Source organism: Oryx dammah, unplaced genomic scaffold (genome assembly GCF_014754425.2).
Source record: "Oryx dammah isolate SB20612 unplaced genomic scaffold, SCBI_Odam_1.1 HiC_scaffold_21, whole genome shotgun sequence".
Lineage (NCBI taxonomy): Eukaryota > Metazoa > Chordata > Mammalia > Artiodactyla > Bovidae > Oryx > Oryx dammah.
In genome coordinates this window covers 57,005,546-57,023,347 of record NW_024070205.1, presented here as the reverse complement: position 1 = coordinate 57,023,347, position 17,802 = coordinate 57,005,546, and the positions used below count along the sequence as shown (strand labels likewise).

General features: G+C 44.8%; 1 protein-coding gene and 1 non-coding gene across 3 annotated transcripts in view; one reads left to right on the top strand and one right to left on the bottom strand.

The window, feature by feature from the left end:
• Window positions 1-17,802, bottom strand: part of SLC30A10 (solute carrier family 30 member 10) — a 35,995-nt gene that overhangs the window by 5,226 nt on the left and 12,967 nt on the right. Inside the window, exons 1-2 of one of the 2 annotated variants that reach the window (XM_040263260.1) lie at window positions 8,176-8,812; window positions 7,474-7,551 (exon numbers count right to left, since the gene is read on the bottom strand). In XM_040263260.1, coding sequence (XP_040119194.1) covers window positions 7,474-7,551; window positions 8,176-8,812 — 715 coding nt within the window. Of the gene's footprint in view, window positions 1-7,473; window positions 7,552-8,175; window positions 8,813-17,802 lie in introns of those variants that run through there. The other variant, XM_040263262.1, reaches the window with a different exon arrangement.
• Window positions 2,490-2,561, top strand: TRNAC-GCA. The gene has a single exon. It is a non-coding gene; the product is annotated as a tRNA-Cys (tRNA).

The following is a 17,802-nucleotide window of genomic DNA, read 5'->3' as shown; positions in this document are numbered from 1 at the left end:
CAAGGTCTCCCACATTGCAGGTGGATTCTCTACTGTCTGAGCCACCAGGGAAGACCAGACTAAACTGGGATTTAATGAATTAGGTGAAGATTTGTCAGAAGGATTATACAGTATAAACATAACTTTTTTTTTTAACTTTCTGTACATCAGAATCTCTCTCTTCAAAGTATGGTTGGCAGCTTCAGCATCACCTAGAAGCTCGTGAGACATACAGAATCTCAGGCCCCACTTCCAATCTTTTGAGTCCAATTCTGCATTTTAATAAGATCCCCAGGTGATTCAAATGATGATAAAAATTTTCAAAGCACTTCTCTAGAAGAAAGCATACGAACTAAGATCTGCTCTGTCTCTCCAGGTATCCCAGATTCACTCAATAGAATTAATAATGATCTAAAATACTAACAAACTCACTCATGGCTGCGACTGAATCGTTCCACTTAGAAGAGGCTAACTTCCTCTTGGCAGCTTCTGGGTAGCATCATGGTGTCAAATGGCATTTTGAAAACATACCAAATGTAAATTGTGGCAACTTCCCACCACCAAAGAAGCACAAGAATAAAAAGGAATCCCCAGATCTCCTTCAGGCTGAGTGTTTACTAATGGCAATAGGATCCTGATTCAATAAATACATTAAACAGTCCGATTTTTAAATTCTGTGCCCACTCTGTCCACCCCACTCCCCCAGGAGTGTCTTACTTCCCAGTCCTTGTCCTCAGCCACCAAGAAAAACTCAAAGTGTTCCCAAGAGTTGGTCTCGAGAAGAAACTGAAGATCAAAGCTTTAACCTTCCCCAGGGCAATACAAAACACTACCATAAAAATATGAAGACCAATTATTGCCTTTATGCACTCAACATCATTTTCACTGCCTGAGACTGTCATTCTCTTTTCCACTCTTCATTTAGACTATCAGTAACATAAGCGTGAGGGTTATACCCTAAATTTCCTTTGTTTATGTTTTAGCACTGGAGGTATACCATCTAGACACTTAAAAAGTATTTTCTGGTTGATTAGTCAGAACTCCCACAATACAAAGTAACTTCTGCCTCTTAGTAAGAATAACTGTAATGACAGCCCAGATATATGCACCAGACATTGTTGTATGTTGCATGTATTGAAATTTATACATTAAGTGCTTTTGAGGACTCTCTGAAGTGGTTAGTCTCTCCGCTTTACAAATGAGGAAACTGCAGCACAGAGTACCTAAGTGACTTATCCAAGATCACACAGCTAAAACGTGTTTGAATGGGGATATAAATCTGCATAGTCTGACTAGAGAACCATTACATATCCTGCCCCATTTAAGTCCCAAATTCAAGTTTCAGGTTCTTCTGAGAAGTCCCACTACTAGCTCCTAAGAAAAAAAAGTTCAAACTTATTTTTCACATAATCCACAGTAAGAACCCTATTTTGCATCCTAGCCCAGGCATAAATGTACAGTGAAACAAATATTTCTGGAAAAAAAAACAAAAACCTGTCCTTACACAGGATTCATTTCTATTTTTCTATTTCATTCAATTCTAGTTCATTTTCTAAATGATGATCATACTCTACTAAATTGATTTTATTACCCAAACTATCATGACCTTCTGTTTGAAAAAATGCTTACAGCATCACGTCACTAAATTCCTGAGACTGGTCACTGCGTTGTGTTTTCTGGCCTCCCATGCAGAAATGGTCTTTATCTTCTGGGGAGCATAGTCCACTGGCAGGATTCTGAGATAAGTAGGTCAGTAACTTCTAGAGGGAAGACTATTCCCTGTGATGGGAAATCTCAGGAAAGGCTTCTCAAGAGACGGGCAAGCCTCCAAAGAGGAGGCAGACTTCAAAAGGCAATGATGTCCCAGGCAGGGAAACTCAGCCGGAATGTGTTCCAAGCACAGAACTGGAACAAGGCTGCAGACGAAGACTTGGGAGGCAACGTGAGAGACAGACCTGATGGTCTCTCTCTATGACTCACGGACCTTGTGAACATCAACCTTTCACAGCAGCAAGATTCTCACTGGTGAACTGGGGAGGGTAATAACATCAGCCTCACTTCCCAAAGCGGCTAGCTCTGAAGAGGCCGTGAAACAACATCCAGAAACCCACTGAGAAGTAAGCACACTGAACTGATGGGGAGGCAATTCATTAATGGAATCCTCCGTGCTGTTCCGACCAGCATGTGTTTCTCACAGTAACACAGCGATGTCCACACTGCTATCATCTCCCTTACACAGATAAGGAAACTGAAACTCAAAGAGGATACTTTGCTTGCCCAAGGTCACCCAGCTAGTGAAAGGCAGAGACGGAACTCAAACCAGACCTCCCTGCCTAAGCACTTTCCTCACCCGCTCTACAAGTGACCTGGGCCCTGATACCTGGGACCCTTTGTTGCAGTGCTTGCAACTGGACAAAGGCCTCCTCCAGCAACAGAATACAAAGAAACTGTAAGGGACTAAAAATAGCTGGGTGTATGAGCAGCTGGGGCATATTATGAACAGTAAGGATTCCCTGGTGGCTCAGACGGTAAAGCGTCTGCCTGCAATGTAGGAGACCCGGGTTCGATCCCCGGGTTGGGAAGATTCCCCTGGAGAAGGAAATGGCAACCCACTCCAGTACTCTTGCCTAGAAAATTTCATGGATGGAGGAGCCTGGTGGGCTACAGTCCATGGGGTCACAAAGAGTCGGACACGACTGAGCGACGTCACTCATTCAAGATACAAAAAGACCAAAAAGCCCACGTTCCACTTCTGAAGAGCCTGGAGCAAAAGCAGGGGACTGAGGATGCCCTCCACGCACACATCACTACCAAAGGGGTGGGCAAACCACCTAAGTAAGCCAAATCTCCAACCTAATCCCTGGCCTGGCCCCTACCTTCACCCCATATAGGGAAACAGCTGAACTGTTACTTGTTCCCACTCACCCCCAACCCCCAAAATGCAGGAGAGGTGGGTTCGATTCCTGGGTCCAGAAGATCCCCTGGAGGAGAAAATAGCAACCCACTCCAGTACTGTTGCCTGGAAAATTCCATGGACAGAGGGGCCTGGCAGACTATAGCTGTGGGGTTGCAAGAGTCAGACATGACTGAGCAGCTAAACAACAGTAGATTATCGGAGTGCCTGCAGTTTGCTGAGACCCTTGACTTTCTTGTCTGGCCTCTAATCAATTTTTATTGATTAAGGAGGCCAAGAACCCCAGTCGGGAACAGTGGGGAAGTAGGGGAGACTGCTAAAGGGTAAGGGTGAGGCAGTAAATGAGTGAACAGAAGGACAGAAACGTCTAGAAAGGAACATTGGCACTAGAACAGCAGTGCCTTGAATGTCTGCAGTGTTAGGGCCTCATTCTGGATGCAATAAAGGTTTCAGAGCAGATTCTGCTGAGACCTCATCTGGGATTCAGAAAGATAGATCTGGCAGCAAGTACTGTCTGAGAGGAAAAGATTGCCACCTGGTAGACGACCCAGTCACCTGATTAGTCACGGTGCTCACAGATAGCTTTGCAAAACCAGGACCCTTAGCCCTCACTTGCTGTCTTTAGAGAAAAACAAAACCAAAACACTGGCATATAGCCTGGAAACTTGATATAAGTTAATGTGTGTCCCAGCATGTATCACTGGTACTGAATTTATTGAATAACTGGAAACATAGTACCTTAGCACTGGGCATTAGCAAGTGGCTGAGGACAGATGGGAGATCTTTCTTAATGGGGAAAAAAAAAAAACCCACAAGAATTAAAAAGAAACACCTCCTCAAGAGGGAAGGGATATATGCATACATAACAGCTGTTTCACGTTGTACAGCAGAAGTCAACACAACATTGTAAAGCAATTATACTCCAATTTAAAAGAAAATAAAAGAAATACTTCATCCCAGGAGATTTCTTTTCAAAAGAGGTCAAGATTGTTATTCATCCATTTATATTTATACTGAAATAAAAACGGTTAATTGTCTTTCTGATATCCTGTTGCAGTTTTTCTTAATGGATCATGTTTGAGCCTAATAAATAAAATCAACCACAACAAAGGGCACTTGTTTCTCTGATGAGACGTTTAAAGAAATGTGCTTTTGCTGTGCTTTGCAGCAGAAGATGGGGTATGATTTTTAGAAGGCACTTTTTATTCCATTGAAATAAGAAAATCAAGAAATGGCTTTTGCCATAGTGTTCTTAGAAATCAAAACCAGAAAGTTACCTAAATATCCATTAACCAAGAATGGATAACTACAGGGTGGAATGCTCACCCAACGGAACATTGTAATGAAAACGAACCATCTAGGACAACATTCAACAATATGGATGAATCTCCTCAATGTAATGCTGAGTAGAAGAAGCTGGGCAAAAATTGTACCGACTGTAAGATTCCATCCATATAAAGTACAAATGCAAGTACAATGAACCATGCTGTTACAAGTCAGAATAGTGGTGACCTGGGAGGATGACTAGTGACTAGACAGGAGCATGCGGGGCGGCGGGGCGGGGGTGACGGTATCTTCTGTTTCTTGATCTGGGTGTTGTACCTGGAAGTGTTCAGTTCACTAAAATCCACTGATTGCATATTTATGATATGTGTATTTCTGAGTATGTATATCATACTTGAGTAAAATTTTTAAGTTAAAAAAAAAGAAATGGTTTTTGTTCACAAGACTTCCCATCAGCTGTTTGTTCCCTTGAGTGTCTGGGAAGGACAGTCTTGCTTTCTAAAGCAGTGACTAAAATGTCAGAAATGTAATCGTTCAGTGGACTGTGGACACTGGAGAAGCCAGCCACCCTGGTGGATTCCAGAGGCAGTGCGAGATGACAGGAAGAGCCAGAAGCGGAAGCCCAGGATCCCAGCCCTGCCTCCACTGTCAGCTGGGGTGACTTGGGAGGTCACCAGAATCTCTGGTCCCTTTTGCCCATCTGTAAAGTGACGGCCCTGGAGTCCAAGTTCCCCAAGGCCTTTCCAGCTGTAACATGCTGTGGTCTTTCCCTGAATGAGGACACGGGATTCAAGGTAAGACCAGCTTGTCCCTTGGCCTGAAATACAAACAGGCTCCTGTTAACCACAGCCAGGCACTGAGCTCACCTGTCCCTGAAGCAGCTTAGGTTGGAGCCCAGCAATTCCACTCACCACCTGAAGCACAATAGAATCCTGCTCTTCAGGTTGTTCTGAATGCTAAGTGACCCATTCATGAATGGTGCCTGGTAGCAAGTGTGCCCTCCATAAAAATGTTAGCTCCCAGATGGCTCAGACCTCCCAGATGTCTGAGCCCTTACAACAACCCCATGAAATGGGTACTACTGCTATCCTCATTTTAAAGATGAGGGATTGGGAGGCTGAGACAGGTTCAAAAGTTGCCTGAAGTCATCTGGTTCTTAAGCGGCAGAGCCCAGACCCAAACCCAGGCAGCTTGAGCCCAATCCCAATCTTTTTGCCTCTGAATTCTTTATCTCTATGGGAGCTACCGGTGCATTTTGTCAGCCCCTGTGGACCATAGGGGTCAGCTAGGTATGGCAAGGCACTTCACCACTGATGTTTTTCTACCCATGAGTTCCAACAGCTGTAGAGTGAAAATTAGCAGGATCATCCAATTTTGCCTTACATGTGTTTCCCAAACAAGGTCACAATATCTACTGGGACCTACTCTTCATTCTTTGCTACTTTCCACCTACCTGTTCTCTTTCTCAGAAAAATAAGATGAGGATGAATAACCAACAAGCTCACATATGTGGCATCTTAAAAAAGTTAAAAAACAAGCTCACAGATACAGAGAACAGATTGGTGGTTGACAGAGGTGGTGGCAGGGAGCAGGGGGCGCAAAATGGGTAGATGGAGTCAAAAGGTACAAGCTTATTATAAGATAAATAAGTCCTAGAGATGCAATGTACGTCATGGTGATTGTAATTCATAATACTGCATCCCATATTTGAAAGTTGCTAACAGAGTATATCTTAAAATTTCTCATCAAGAGAAAATTAAAACTTACTGTGTATGACTATGGACATTAACCATGCACTGCTATTAATCTGTTAATATTTATACTGTGGTGATCACTTCACATATTATACAAAGATCAAATCATTATATTATATACCTGAAACTAATGTTATATGCCAACTATATCTCAATTTAAAAAGAATAAAAACAGAATGTGCTTTGAAAAGGTAAAGCACTATGATGGTGAACTCCATTTTTAAAATTCACTAAATTATATGTATATATATATATATATATAAACCAAACCTTTAAAAAAAAGGATAAATTAAAGGATTATGAGTTTTCATTATAGATTCTCTTTCCAAAAAGAGTCACCACCACACTTTTTAGAAATTCCCCTATTGCAGTTAACTTTTTAAAAAACTAATTCATTTAGAAATGTTTAGGAGCTCATGTGTTGCTGTTGTTCTTTTCTGCTTTTCTCTCTGGATTCATTCTGGATATCACTTTATAAAACAGATGTGAAAGTCTCAGAACTGAATTTATCTTCTGTATTACTTGTTTTTCTTTGTAATACTTACCTCTAAGCCCCACTTCCAGCTTCCTCAAACCAACTAAAGATAAAGGGCTGCATAATCTTTGTTCTGGCTTTCCTGGTAACTCACTATAAGGAAACCACCTGCAATGCAGGAGACTCGGGTTTGATCCCTGGGTTGGGAAGATCTCCTGGAGAAGGGAATGGCAACCCACTCCAGTGTTCTTGCCTGGAGAATCCTATGGACAGAGGAGCCTGGTGGGCTATAATCCATGGAGTTGCCAAGAGTCAACACAACTGATCGACTAACACTTTTGCTTTCACTCTTTGTTGAAATTCTCCATCAGTTTGGGGATTGACCCTTTTTGAATCTCTCTGAAGAAAAACCTGTGCTCGAGAAGTTGGAGAGCGGAGATGTAGTATACCATGTTAGTGTCCGGTGAGAAAACTTTTGAAATCTCAGTGCTGACCTTTACCCTGGGTCTGTGACCTTGAGCTCATGGTAGGAGAGATGCTAGTGATGTGCCTTCCTTCTCTCTTCCCGAACCCCCACTTTGGACATGGAGGTGGAGATTCAAGTGAACCAACAGACAGACCCATCACAGGAGCATATTTCTGGCCAAAATAAGTGAAGCAATGAGGGTCATTGAGCAAGTTCACTTGGGGCATGACCTTGGATAGATCCCACCCACTCTCTTCCAACCTTTATCAAAATGATACTCAATTCACACAGTCTGCGCTTTATGTTCACAATATCCATGGATGGGCAAAATGGAGCAGTAGCAAGCCAGAGATCTGGGAGGCCCTGGAGCAGGCAGCATGAGCATGAGCCTAAGTACAGCAAGGATAAATCATTAGCAACTCTGTCTCCTGAGAATCGAGAATCGATGCCACCATTAGGCAAGAGACTAAGGTCATAGTCTCTACATGTAACCGGCCAACTTTCTAACACACCTATGAAAAGGCAAACAGAAATGAAGAGTTCAGCACAGTCCATATGTAACACTTAAAAGGATTTCAACTTAAGCCGAAGTCAACCCTACCTCTGATATTCAGGGCTTCGGACTTTTTCTCCTTTTTCATCGTCTCTTCTGGCTCATTCTGGGTGTTCAGGGAATCACCTGCATTCAAAGAAGAAACCTCGTGTTGTGTATAAGTTCTACAAGCAAAAAGAACCAATGGACTCAAAACACAGTTTTGTTATTTTCAAATCCTACTACTTCCCAGATTCCCGCCTCTCCAAACACGCAGCCCAGGGGAGCAATTTTGGCCTTGAAATTAGCCTTGTGACTGGCCGCTGGACTTCATTCACACTCCCATGCGAGTTAAAGATTTAAAAAAAAAGAGACATGGGAACCCACCCTCATCCCCCCCAAACCTTTAACTCGCAAGGGGACTGAAAGATGCGCAAAGGGGGAGGAGGGCAAACAAGGCGCAGATAGCGTACAATGGAGGGGGAGGGGTGCTATCTGTTGCCCAATAATAATAGCTGATCTCCAAGGAAATCAATACTCCTATATAAGGAGACTCCTATGCAAGAGGGAGGGGGAAAGAGGGGCCCAAGGATCCAGGAGGAAAAAGAGAAATTGTCGGAATATGTTCAGTCAGCGGCAGAGACCTAAAGCCGGCCTGCAGTGGAAATCGATCACTTTTAAAGCAGGCCGGTATAAAAGAGGGCGAGGAGGAAGGGACCGCGCGGGAGGAGGGAAGGGCAACGCGGGCCAGAGGATGCAACCGAAAGGCACCTGCTACGTTTGAGAACACGGTGGCCCCCTTCTCATCCTTCCTGTCCACCGAGGCCGCGCGGAGGGTCACGGCCGAGTCGCGGCCGGGGGCGGGCAGGGCGCCGGCGTGCCAGCCACACTCGGCGCCTTGGGGATCCCCGAAAGCGCCGCGGGTGCCGACTCCGGCCGCGGGCTGCGGATGCTGCTGCTGTCGGCGGCGGCGGCCGCAGCAGGCGAACCAGGCGGCGCAGTCCTGGAAGATGAGCAGCCCCACCACGTTGACCGCCAGCCCCAGGGCGCCCACGATGAGCACCAGCTCGGGGTCATCAATGCGCTCGGGCCGGGCCAAGCGCAGCACGGCCTCCACGAAGATGGTGAAGCAAAGCGCGGTGAGGAAGACGGCGTTGCTGAGCGCGCCCACCACCTCGGCGCGGGCGTAGCCGTAGGTGGCGCCCAGCCCCCCGCGGGGGCGCCGGGCGATGTAGCCAGCGCTCAGCCCCACGCACAGCGAGATCAGGTCCGAGAGCATGTTGAAGGAGTCGGACAGAAGCGCGATGGAATTGCCCAGGTAGCCCGACACCAGCTCCGCCACGAAGAAGGCGACGGTGAGCACGAGCATGAAGAGCAGGCGGCACGTCTTGCCGGAGTAGCGGCCCATCCCGGCCCGGCCGGACGCCCCGCGCCGCCGCCGCCGCCGCCGCAGGTGGGGCGCGACGTCCTGGACTCCGCGGTGCCCCGGTCCCCGCCTCCCGGGCCGCCCTGCCCGCCAGCGCCCGGGGTTTCTTATAAAGGGGAGGCGGAGGCCGGCGGCCCCAGTCCTCGCACGTCCAGAGTCTAAAGGAGGGGCCGGGCGGGACCTTCCGCCGCCTCCCTGGCCCCCGCCCCTCCCTCGCGGCTCGGCCTCACTTGGCACGTGGCCACCGGCCAGTGTCTGTGCTCCTAAGAACGGAAGTGGGCAGAGAGGGGAGCTCCCCGAAAGAGAGGGCGTGCCCGCATGGCACTCGTTACAGACACCCCCTAAGCAGCGGTGGGGTTCACCCGCTTCTGAAGTCCCTCAGATCAGTCGGGCCATGACTGTTGACTCAGGGCTAAGGACCTTGACTGCTGCGGGGTGTGTTCTCTGTGGTGGACGTGAGCACCTTCGCGTACGTGCCCAGACACAGATGCATTCCCCACTAACCCGGGAGCACCGACCTGTCCCCCACTGCCCGCCCAGTGCTTCCTGCCTTGCATTTCTGAAGTTTGCGCTGACTCGGAGCTCCCACTCCACTACCACCATAGTAGAGCTGTTTTATTCCTCTCTTCTTATTCACAACCTTCTTAAAGGGCACGTTGTCGCTTCTGTCACCCCTTGTCCCTGTCACCCTTGAGGATCTTGGCTCACAAGGCGGCCTTCCAGAGAAGAGCCGCAGGCAGCCCTGGGGAAGAGCGCAGATTGGACTTCTGTGCGTCCCGCCCTCCCACCCAGAGCTCAGAAAGGCAGTTTCTTTGCAGTAGGTGCAGGTCCCTCGGCCACCAAAGAAGCTAAGGTCGGCCCCCTCTGTACTTGTCTCGTTCTCCGTTGGAGAGAGTATCTCCTCACCCCAGTGGGTCCCTCCCAACATGACCTGATGTTTAAGAGTTCAATGACTGACCTACATGAAGACTTATTCCAAATAGAGCCTTTCTGTTGACAATAGGCTGTAGTCCAAGTGAACAAGCCCAGAAGAGGGCTGTCTCCTGGACTCCCGGAGAAACAAAGGATAGATGTCCTGGAAAAAGGGTGTTTGTTCCTGGTCAGTTCAGGGAGTGGGGTAAGGGGAACCCTTGCAGGTTTCCTTTATTGGTTTGTTTCAGTGTTATACCTTTGTCTCATTCTGAAAAAGATCTGAGGGTGAAGTCTGATGATCGCTCTTCTCCCTCCCCCATTCCCCAACTCCTGAACTTTAACCATTGATAAACACACACACACACATCTGGTTTTGGCTTGCTGCTGCTGCTGCTAAGTCGCTTGGAAATGAATAAAAATGTCTCACTCCAAAAAAGCCACAGAATCCATTCACGGAACATTCCATCCATTGCCTTAGCCTTGTAAATCATGATCTTGTCTTTTAATGGGCTCAGACGGTAAAGCGTCTGTCTACGATGTGGGAGACCTGGGTTCGATCCCTGGGTTGGGAAGATCCTTTGGAGAAGGAAATGGCAATCCACTCCAGTACTATTGCCTGGAAAATCCCATGGACAGAGGAACCTGGTAAGCTACAGTCCATGGAATCACAAAGAGTCGGACATGACTGAGCGACTTCACGTTCACGTTCACATTCACGAGGGGCCTTAAAAAGCATGCAAAAATCTCCTGAATCTGAGCATTCCACCTAATATCAGGTGAGCCTTGAAATTCTAAATTCGGGGAGACTATTATGCATTCCCTTCCCACCTCCAGGAAAATATCACTACATTGAGAACTGAGGAAATTGTTTTTTCAAAGTCTTCTCTAAAAATTAATATTAAAATGATCAAAAACTTAAAAGCAGTAAGGAGATACAGGCCAATGAAAGTTCTGAAGCTGAGTGGCCTCACACAAGTTCTTCAATTGTCCGGGCCAGTTTTAACTACTGTAAAGAGGGAATAATAACAGTGTAGTCTCATCGGGTTATGAGGATTGAATGGGTTAGTAGGTATAAAGTGACTACAACAGTGATATTGTAACAGATTATAACAGCAAGCAGTCAATAAATGTTAGCTGCTGATTAAAAAAAAAAAAAAGCAGACAGGAAGAAAAAGAAGGTATGGAGTGAGGAAGAAGAAACTGGGCAAGAGTGAAGTGATCCAGAGGGCCACACTCAGCTCAGTTTAGTTTGGTTGCTCAGTCCTCTCCGACTCTTTGTGACCCCATGGATTGCAGTACACCAGGCTTCCCTGTCCATCACCAACTCCCAAGGCTTGCTCAAACGCATGTCCATCAAGTTGGTGATGCCATCCAACCATCTTACCCTATGTTGTCCCCTTCTCCTCCTGCCTTCAATCTTGCCCAGCATCAGGGTCTTTTCCAATGAGTCAGTTCTTCACATCAGGTGGCCAAAGTATTGGCATTTCAGCTTCACCATCAGTCCTTTCAATGAATGCTCAGAACAGATTTGCTTTAAGATTAACTGGTTTGATCTCCTTGCAGTCCAAGGGACTCTCAAGAGTCTTCTCCAATACCACAGTTCAAAAGCATCAATTCTTCAGTGCTCAGCTTTCTTTACAGTCCAACTCTCACCTCCATACATGACTACTGGAAAAATCATAGCTTTGACTAGACAGACCTTTCTCAGCCAAGTAATGTCTCTGTTTTTTAATATGCTGTCTAGGTGTGTCATAGCTTATCTTCCAAGCAAGCAAGTTTTTCTTCTGTCTTTTCATTTCATGGCTGCAGTCACCATTTGCAGTGATTTTGGAGCCCCCCAAAATAAAGTCTGTCACTGTTTCCATTGTATCCCTGTATTTGCCATGAAGTGATGGAACCTGATACCATGATCTTAGTTTTTTGAATGTTGAATTTTAAGTCAACTTTTTCACTCTCCTCTTTTACTTTCATCAAGAGGCTTTTAAGTTCTTCTTTGCTTTCTGCCATAAGGATTGTGTCATTTGCACATCTGAGGTTATTGATATTTCTCCTGGCAATCTTGATTCCAGCTTGTGTTTCATCCAGCCCAGCATTTCCCATGATTCACTCTGCATATAAGTTAAATAAGCAGGGTGACAATATACAGCCTTGATGTACTCCTTTCCCAATTTGGAACCAGTCTGTTGTTCCATGTCTGATGCTCACTGCTGCTTCTTAACCTGCATACAGATTTCTCAGGAGGCAGGTAAGGTGGTCTGGTATTCCCATCTCTTTAAGAACTTTCCACAGTTTGTTGTGATCCACATAGTCAAAGGGTTTGAATAGTCAATAAAGCAGAAATAGATGTTTTCCTGGAACTCTCTTGCTTTTTAAATGATCCAGTGGATGTCGGCAATTTGATCTCTTGTTCGTCTGCCTTTCCTAAATCTAGCTTTAACATCTGGAAGTTCACAGTTTACGTACTATTGAAGCCTGGCTTGGAGAATTTTGAGCATATTCTCATATGAGAATGTGAGCCTATGAGAATTGAGAGTATATTGGCATTGGTATTAGTAATACAGCACAGGTAACAGAATTACTAACGGAGGCATACTCTAATTTGAGAAGAGTGATGCCCAAGTAGTGCAGACTGTGAGCCCTCTGAGACATGTAATCTATGAGAGCAAGCCAAGCAGTCACCACAAAAGAAAGAGGCCTTTTGGAGATAACTTGACAGCGCTAACACAGAGCCCGCTGACTGCGCTTCTCTGCCATTCACAACTACAAGAAAAGCCTTAGAGCAGCAGGACGATCTCACTTGTGCCTGTTCCCAGCCATTCCCCTAACCAATGGCAGATAAGAAGAATTATGTCATTGCCCCAGAGGGCAATTGATGGAACCTGAAAGCCAGCGACTAAGTAAGCATAGGCGGGAGCTGTAGTGCCCTGCCCAGGGCCTAGTTCCTGACTCGAAGAAAGGCTAAAGGCTAAGGGTATCAACTAAAAGCACTTAGGAAAATGTTTTTACTAAATAACCATAACTACATATATATATATGTATGTATTTGTATATATACACATATAGTTGTGTGTACACATATATAGTTGTGTTGTTGTTTAGTCGCTAAGTCATGTACAACTTGCAACCCCATGGACTGCAGCACTCCAGGCTTCCCTGTCCTTCACTAACTCCTGGAGTTTGCTCAAACTCACCTCCATTGAGTCAGTGACGCTTTTCAACCATTTCATAGTTGTGTGCATGTATACATATATAAGAGGCTTCCCAGGTGAAGCTAGTGGTAAAGAACCTGCCTGCCAATGCAGGAGATGCCAGAGATGTAGGTTTAATCCCTGGATCAGGAAGGTCCCCTGGAGGAGGGCACCAATTCACTCCAGTATTCTTGCCTGGAGAATTCCTGCCTGTAGCTTGGCAGGCTACAGTCCATGGGTCACAAAGAGTCAGACATGACTGAAGCGACTTAGCATGCATGCACGCACACATACACATATATATAGTTCGTGTCTGTGTATATATACAAAAACATCTATATGTATATAGGTTATGTATAATCTAAGTTAATCGCCAAAAATTTAGACTGTATCTTACAGTTATTATAAATTATGAGGTTTCAGTAGTTTTTTTCATTGAGTTCTGATTCTCTGCCCAACCCTGTGCTGAGCACTTTATAGTCACTATCTCACTTCATCTTTGGAGAAGGAAATGGCAACCCACTCTGGTACTCTTGCCTGGAAAATCCCATGGATGGAGAAGCCTGTAGGCTACAGGCTATGGAGTCGCAAAGAGTCGGACACGACTGAGCGACTTCACTTTTTCACTTTCACTTTTTTACTTCATCTTCATAAGAGCTCCATAAAATAAGTACAGGCAGACTTCAGAGATACTGCAGATTTGGTTCCAGACCACCTCAATAAAGTGAATATCACATAAAGTGAATCACAGGAGCTTTGGGTTTCCCAGTGCATTTAAAAGTTATGTTTAAACTGTACTGTGGTCTGTAAAGTTTGCAATAGCATTATGCCTTAAAAAAATGTACATACTTTGATTAAAAGTACTTATTGCTTAAAAAATTATAATCGTCACCTGAGCCTTTACTGATTCATGGTAGTAACATAAAGATCATTGATCACACATCACCAAAACAAATACAATAGTTATGAAAAAATTTGAAACACCTTGAGACTTTCCCTAATGTGACACAAAGACAAAAAGTGAGCAAATGCCCTTGGAAAAATGGCACCAATAGACTTCCTTCAGTGCAGGGTTGCCACAAACCTTTGATTTATAAAATACACAATATCTGTCTTCCAAGCGCAATTAATCGAAGCACAATAAAATAAGGAATATTTTATGCAAATACATGTCTGCATTTACTTTGTAAGCCAGGAACCTAAAGCCCTAAAGATTTTAAAATTTTTGTAACATCTTATGGTAAAACACAATAATTTATTAGCCAACCCAATAAATTGCCTAAGATCGCACAGTCGGTAAATGATAGAATAGAAATACTGTCTAGGCATCAAACTCTTCAGTGTACTTTCTTTGCCCCTACATTATACTAATTTGATCATTCTTAACACTTCTTTTGTTCTAAACAAATGAAAGAACTTTTTCTAAAGTTCATCACCTACTGGTACAGAACTTGATGTGCTACAATTTATAAAGTCTGATTATGACACCCTAAATTCTTTTACAGTGGTGTTTAGCTCAGAATCTAAAAAGACTATTGTTTTTAGAAATTGAAAAAGCAGCTGTTATTGTTTTCATTTTTCAGTTCTCCTTCACAAGAGAAGATGCTTCCTTCAGAGAAAAGAGCAGACATCTTGTCCAAGGCACCAAATTCTTACTCAAAAGAAGAGGTGGCTCTTTTTCTGCACTGCACCTGTCTTCAGACTGCAAATACATCATCAAAGGATGGCCCTTTCTCATCATCAGCCCAGCTCCAAACATGCTGAGCACATTACAAACATGATGACTTTTCAAAGACATTGCTTCTCCAGGTAGCTGAGGAATCTTATGTACAAATCAGTTCTTCATTGATAAATTTATATAATATGTATATTTGTAACACTTCGTAACTCAAAGGTATTTTTTGTACCCAAAAGTATGTATTTCTCTTTTGTAAAGATTTTTAGAATACATTAAAACTTAAAAGATGCTTTAATTGAGGTGACTTTTTAAAAATAATAATAAAGGCATGAGACAAAAAAAGATAAAAATTAGTCCACACCACTTTGGGCTGCTGATAGAGAGAAACTGTCAACATTTGCATTATAGCCCATGAGAAGGAGGCAGCTCTGATATGAATTTAGAGCTGTGCCATTAGCCTGTCATGCAGAAGGAAATGGCACCCCACTCCAGTATTCTTGCCTGGAGAATGGACAGAGGTGTCTGGTGGGCTACAGTCCATTGGTTGTAGTTGGAAATGACTACACAATTGGACACGCAGAAAGTTGGACATGACTCAGCGACTTAACACACACAAACACACACTGGCTCAAGAGTGAGCCAGGCAAGGATTTTGACCTTGGCAAATGGAAGCTGCTCCTCACCTATGACTGTTATTATAGATGCAGGGATATTCTAACAGGCCTCCGCAAGCGTGAGTTTTTAAGACTGTTTTTACTAATGCTTCAGTCTTATTGTGCAAAGAAAGTGGGAGAGAGAGTAGTTTGCTCTCAGAAACCACAGGGAAACTGCACCAGAGGAAGAGAGCTTTTTTCAGGCTAGAAAGATGCAAAGAAGAAAAGGAGATGCATGTCTATCTAAATATACTTAGACGGGATTAGATTAGATCAGACTGGGAACTGGGAACCAAAGATATCTTTCAGAGACAGGAAGGCAAGACACCGGATGGCTGATTGGCATCGAGGAATGCACCTCACCAGCCCCAGAGGGAACCAGAGGCAGGGAGCTATTCACAGTCATCCTGAGAATGGACTTATGGTTGCCAAGGCTGAGGAGTGGGAGAGATTGGAAGTCTGGGTTAGCAGATGCAAACCATTACATATGAGAAGGATAAATGATAAGGTCTTACTGGGTAACAAAGGGAACCATATCTGATATCCTGTGACAAGCCATCATGGAAAAGAATATGAAAAAAGAATGTATGTATATGTATAACTAATCACTTTGCTGTACAGTAGAAATTAACACAATATTGTAAATCAATTGTACCTCAAAAAATAAATTTTTTAAAAATTAAAAAATAGAAGTCTAGTTTTAAAAAAAAGTCCTCCTCTTAAAGCTGCTGTACCATCTGAAATAAAAGCAACTGGGGAATCCAGCAATTATCCTATGTCCATCCCTTTGTCATGTGCTGGGGATGTGGAGGGCAAGCCCTTTCTTTGTTTCTTTAGTTTGTAGATCTTCAGATGGAGGAGAGGATACCTAAAAAGCACCTGAGGAGCCTCACTTGCCCTCGCCTTGAGTAAGAGCCGGAACGTGAAGTGGATGTTCCATGGGATAAGATGGTAAGGCTCTGGGGAGCAGTGAGTGATTTTGCATATAGAACTGATATGAACTGTAGTTGGAGGGCAGACTCTGCAGAGCATTTTTTCTAAAGATGGCCACAACATTATCTCCCATTCAACATGTTTTCTCATAGGCAGATCTTGACGCTCCTTCCATTCAGAAACAGGTCGGAGGGCTTGACATTCCTTCCATCTTCTCACTTGCTTGTATCTCATACAGTCTGAGTTTGGGCCAGAAAAGGCACTGGGCGTCTATCTCGTTTGATAGGACACTCATGTTTGAAACCTGAGCCACCACAGATGATGTCTTGAGCCGATGCTCTGTGAGGAAACCAAGCCACACTGCGAGGGCTGGTGTCGGTGGTCCAGGAAGCAGTCCTTTCGGCCCAAGAGCCAGACATATGGTGATGCAGTCTCCATCCGTCACCTTGCTACCCCTCAGCCTTAGCATCTTCCCAGCTGAGGCCTCAGACAAGCTGTTCCCACTGTGTCCTTTCCCAGGACCTGCCCAGAGAATCCTGAGTACAGTATCATCAGATGATTGCTGTTTTACGCCACGATTTGTGATGGTTTGTTACACAGTTAAGTAGAACAGGGAACCACCATATAAAGATTGGCAGAGCTATACAAAATTTCTATATAATTTGGAGCTATTTGAGAGGAGAAAGTAGGAAGTTAGCATAGAATATTTAAGGTATTATTGGTCTTCCCTGGTGGCTCAGACGGTCAAGAATCTGCCTACAGTGCAGGAGACCCAGGTTCGATCCCTGGGTTGGAAGATCCCTGAAAGAAGGGAATGGCTACCGACTCCAGTATTCCTGCCTGGAGAACTCCATGGCCAGAGGAACCTAGCAGGCTACAGTCCATGGGGTCTATTATTAGACGTGATTCAAAGCAAAATGGGTATAATGGATGTGGGGGTTTGCCTGCGTCCTGCAGGACTGGTCGGGAACAGGCAGAGAAAGGAGGACACTTAGGACAGGAAAAAGGAGGATGAGACACTGAAGGGGATCAAGGCAAGCACACGATAGTGCGAGGCCACGCCCAACTCAGACTCTGGGCTCACTTGGAAAATGCTTTTCCAGTGAGATGATCCAACTCAGAGAGGTGAGAGTTGAAGAGATTTGTTTGGAAAACAGCTGCTTTTGGCAGGCCCCTGAACACTGACTTCATTTCTCTCACTGTGATAAGGGGGGAAAAAAAACTATGTTGGAAAAATAAATGCCTGACCCAGAAAACAGGGACCAAATAAAAGGGGAAAAGTCCAGCAAAAACACCAGCCTTATGTGGAGTAGCGAAAGAAAAGGAGCAATGCTGGGGTCCAGCCCCGGTGGATCCAGGGTAATTCGAAGCAGGGACAGAGTCGGCGTCCTAGGAAAGAGCTGTTTAATTAGAAATATAAAGAGAGATTAGGAAAGAATAGTGTAGTAGGAAAATTAGTGAAGAAAAAGAGGCTGAATAACTTGGTTTACGCAGAAAACCAATAAAACTCCGAGACAACGAGTTTGCACCGTCTATGTAGGCCACCAGTGCCCACTTGAATAGTGGAGGGTGCCGTGCCTTGGGCTCCCTCTCCCATGGGTCTTAGAA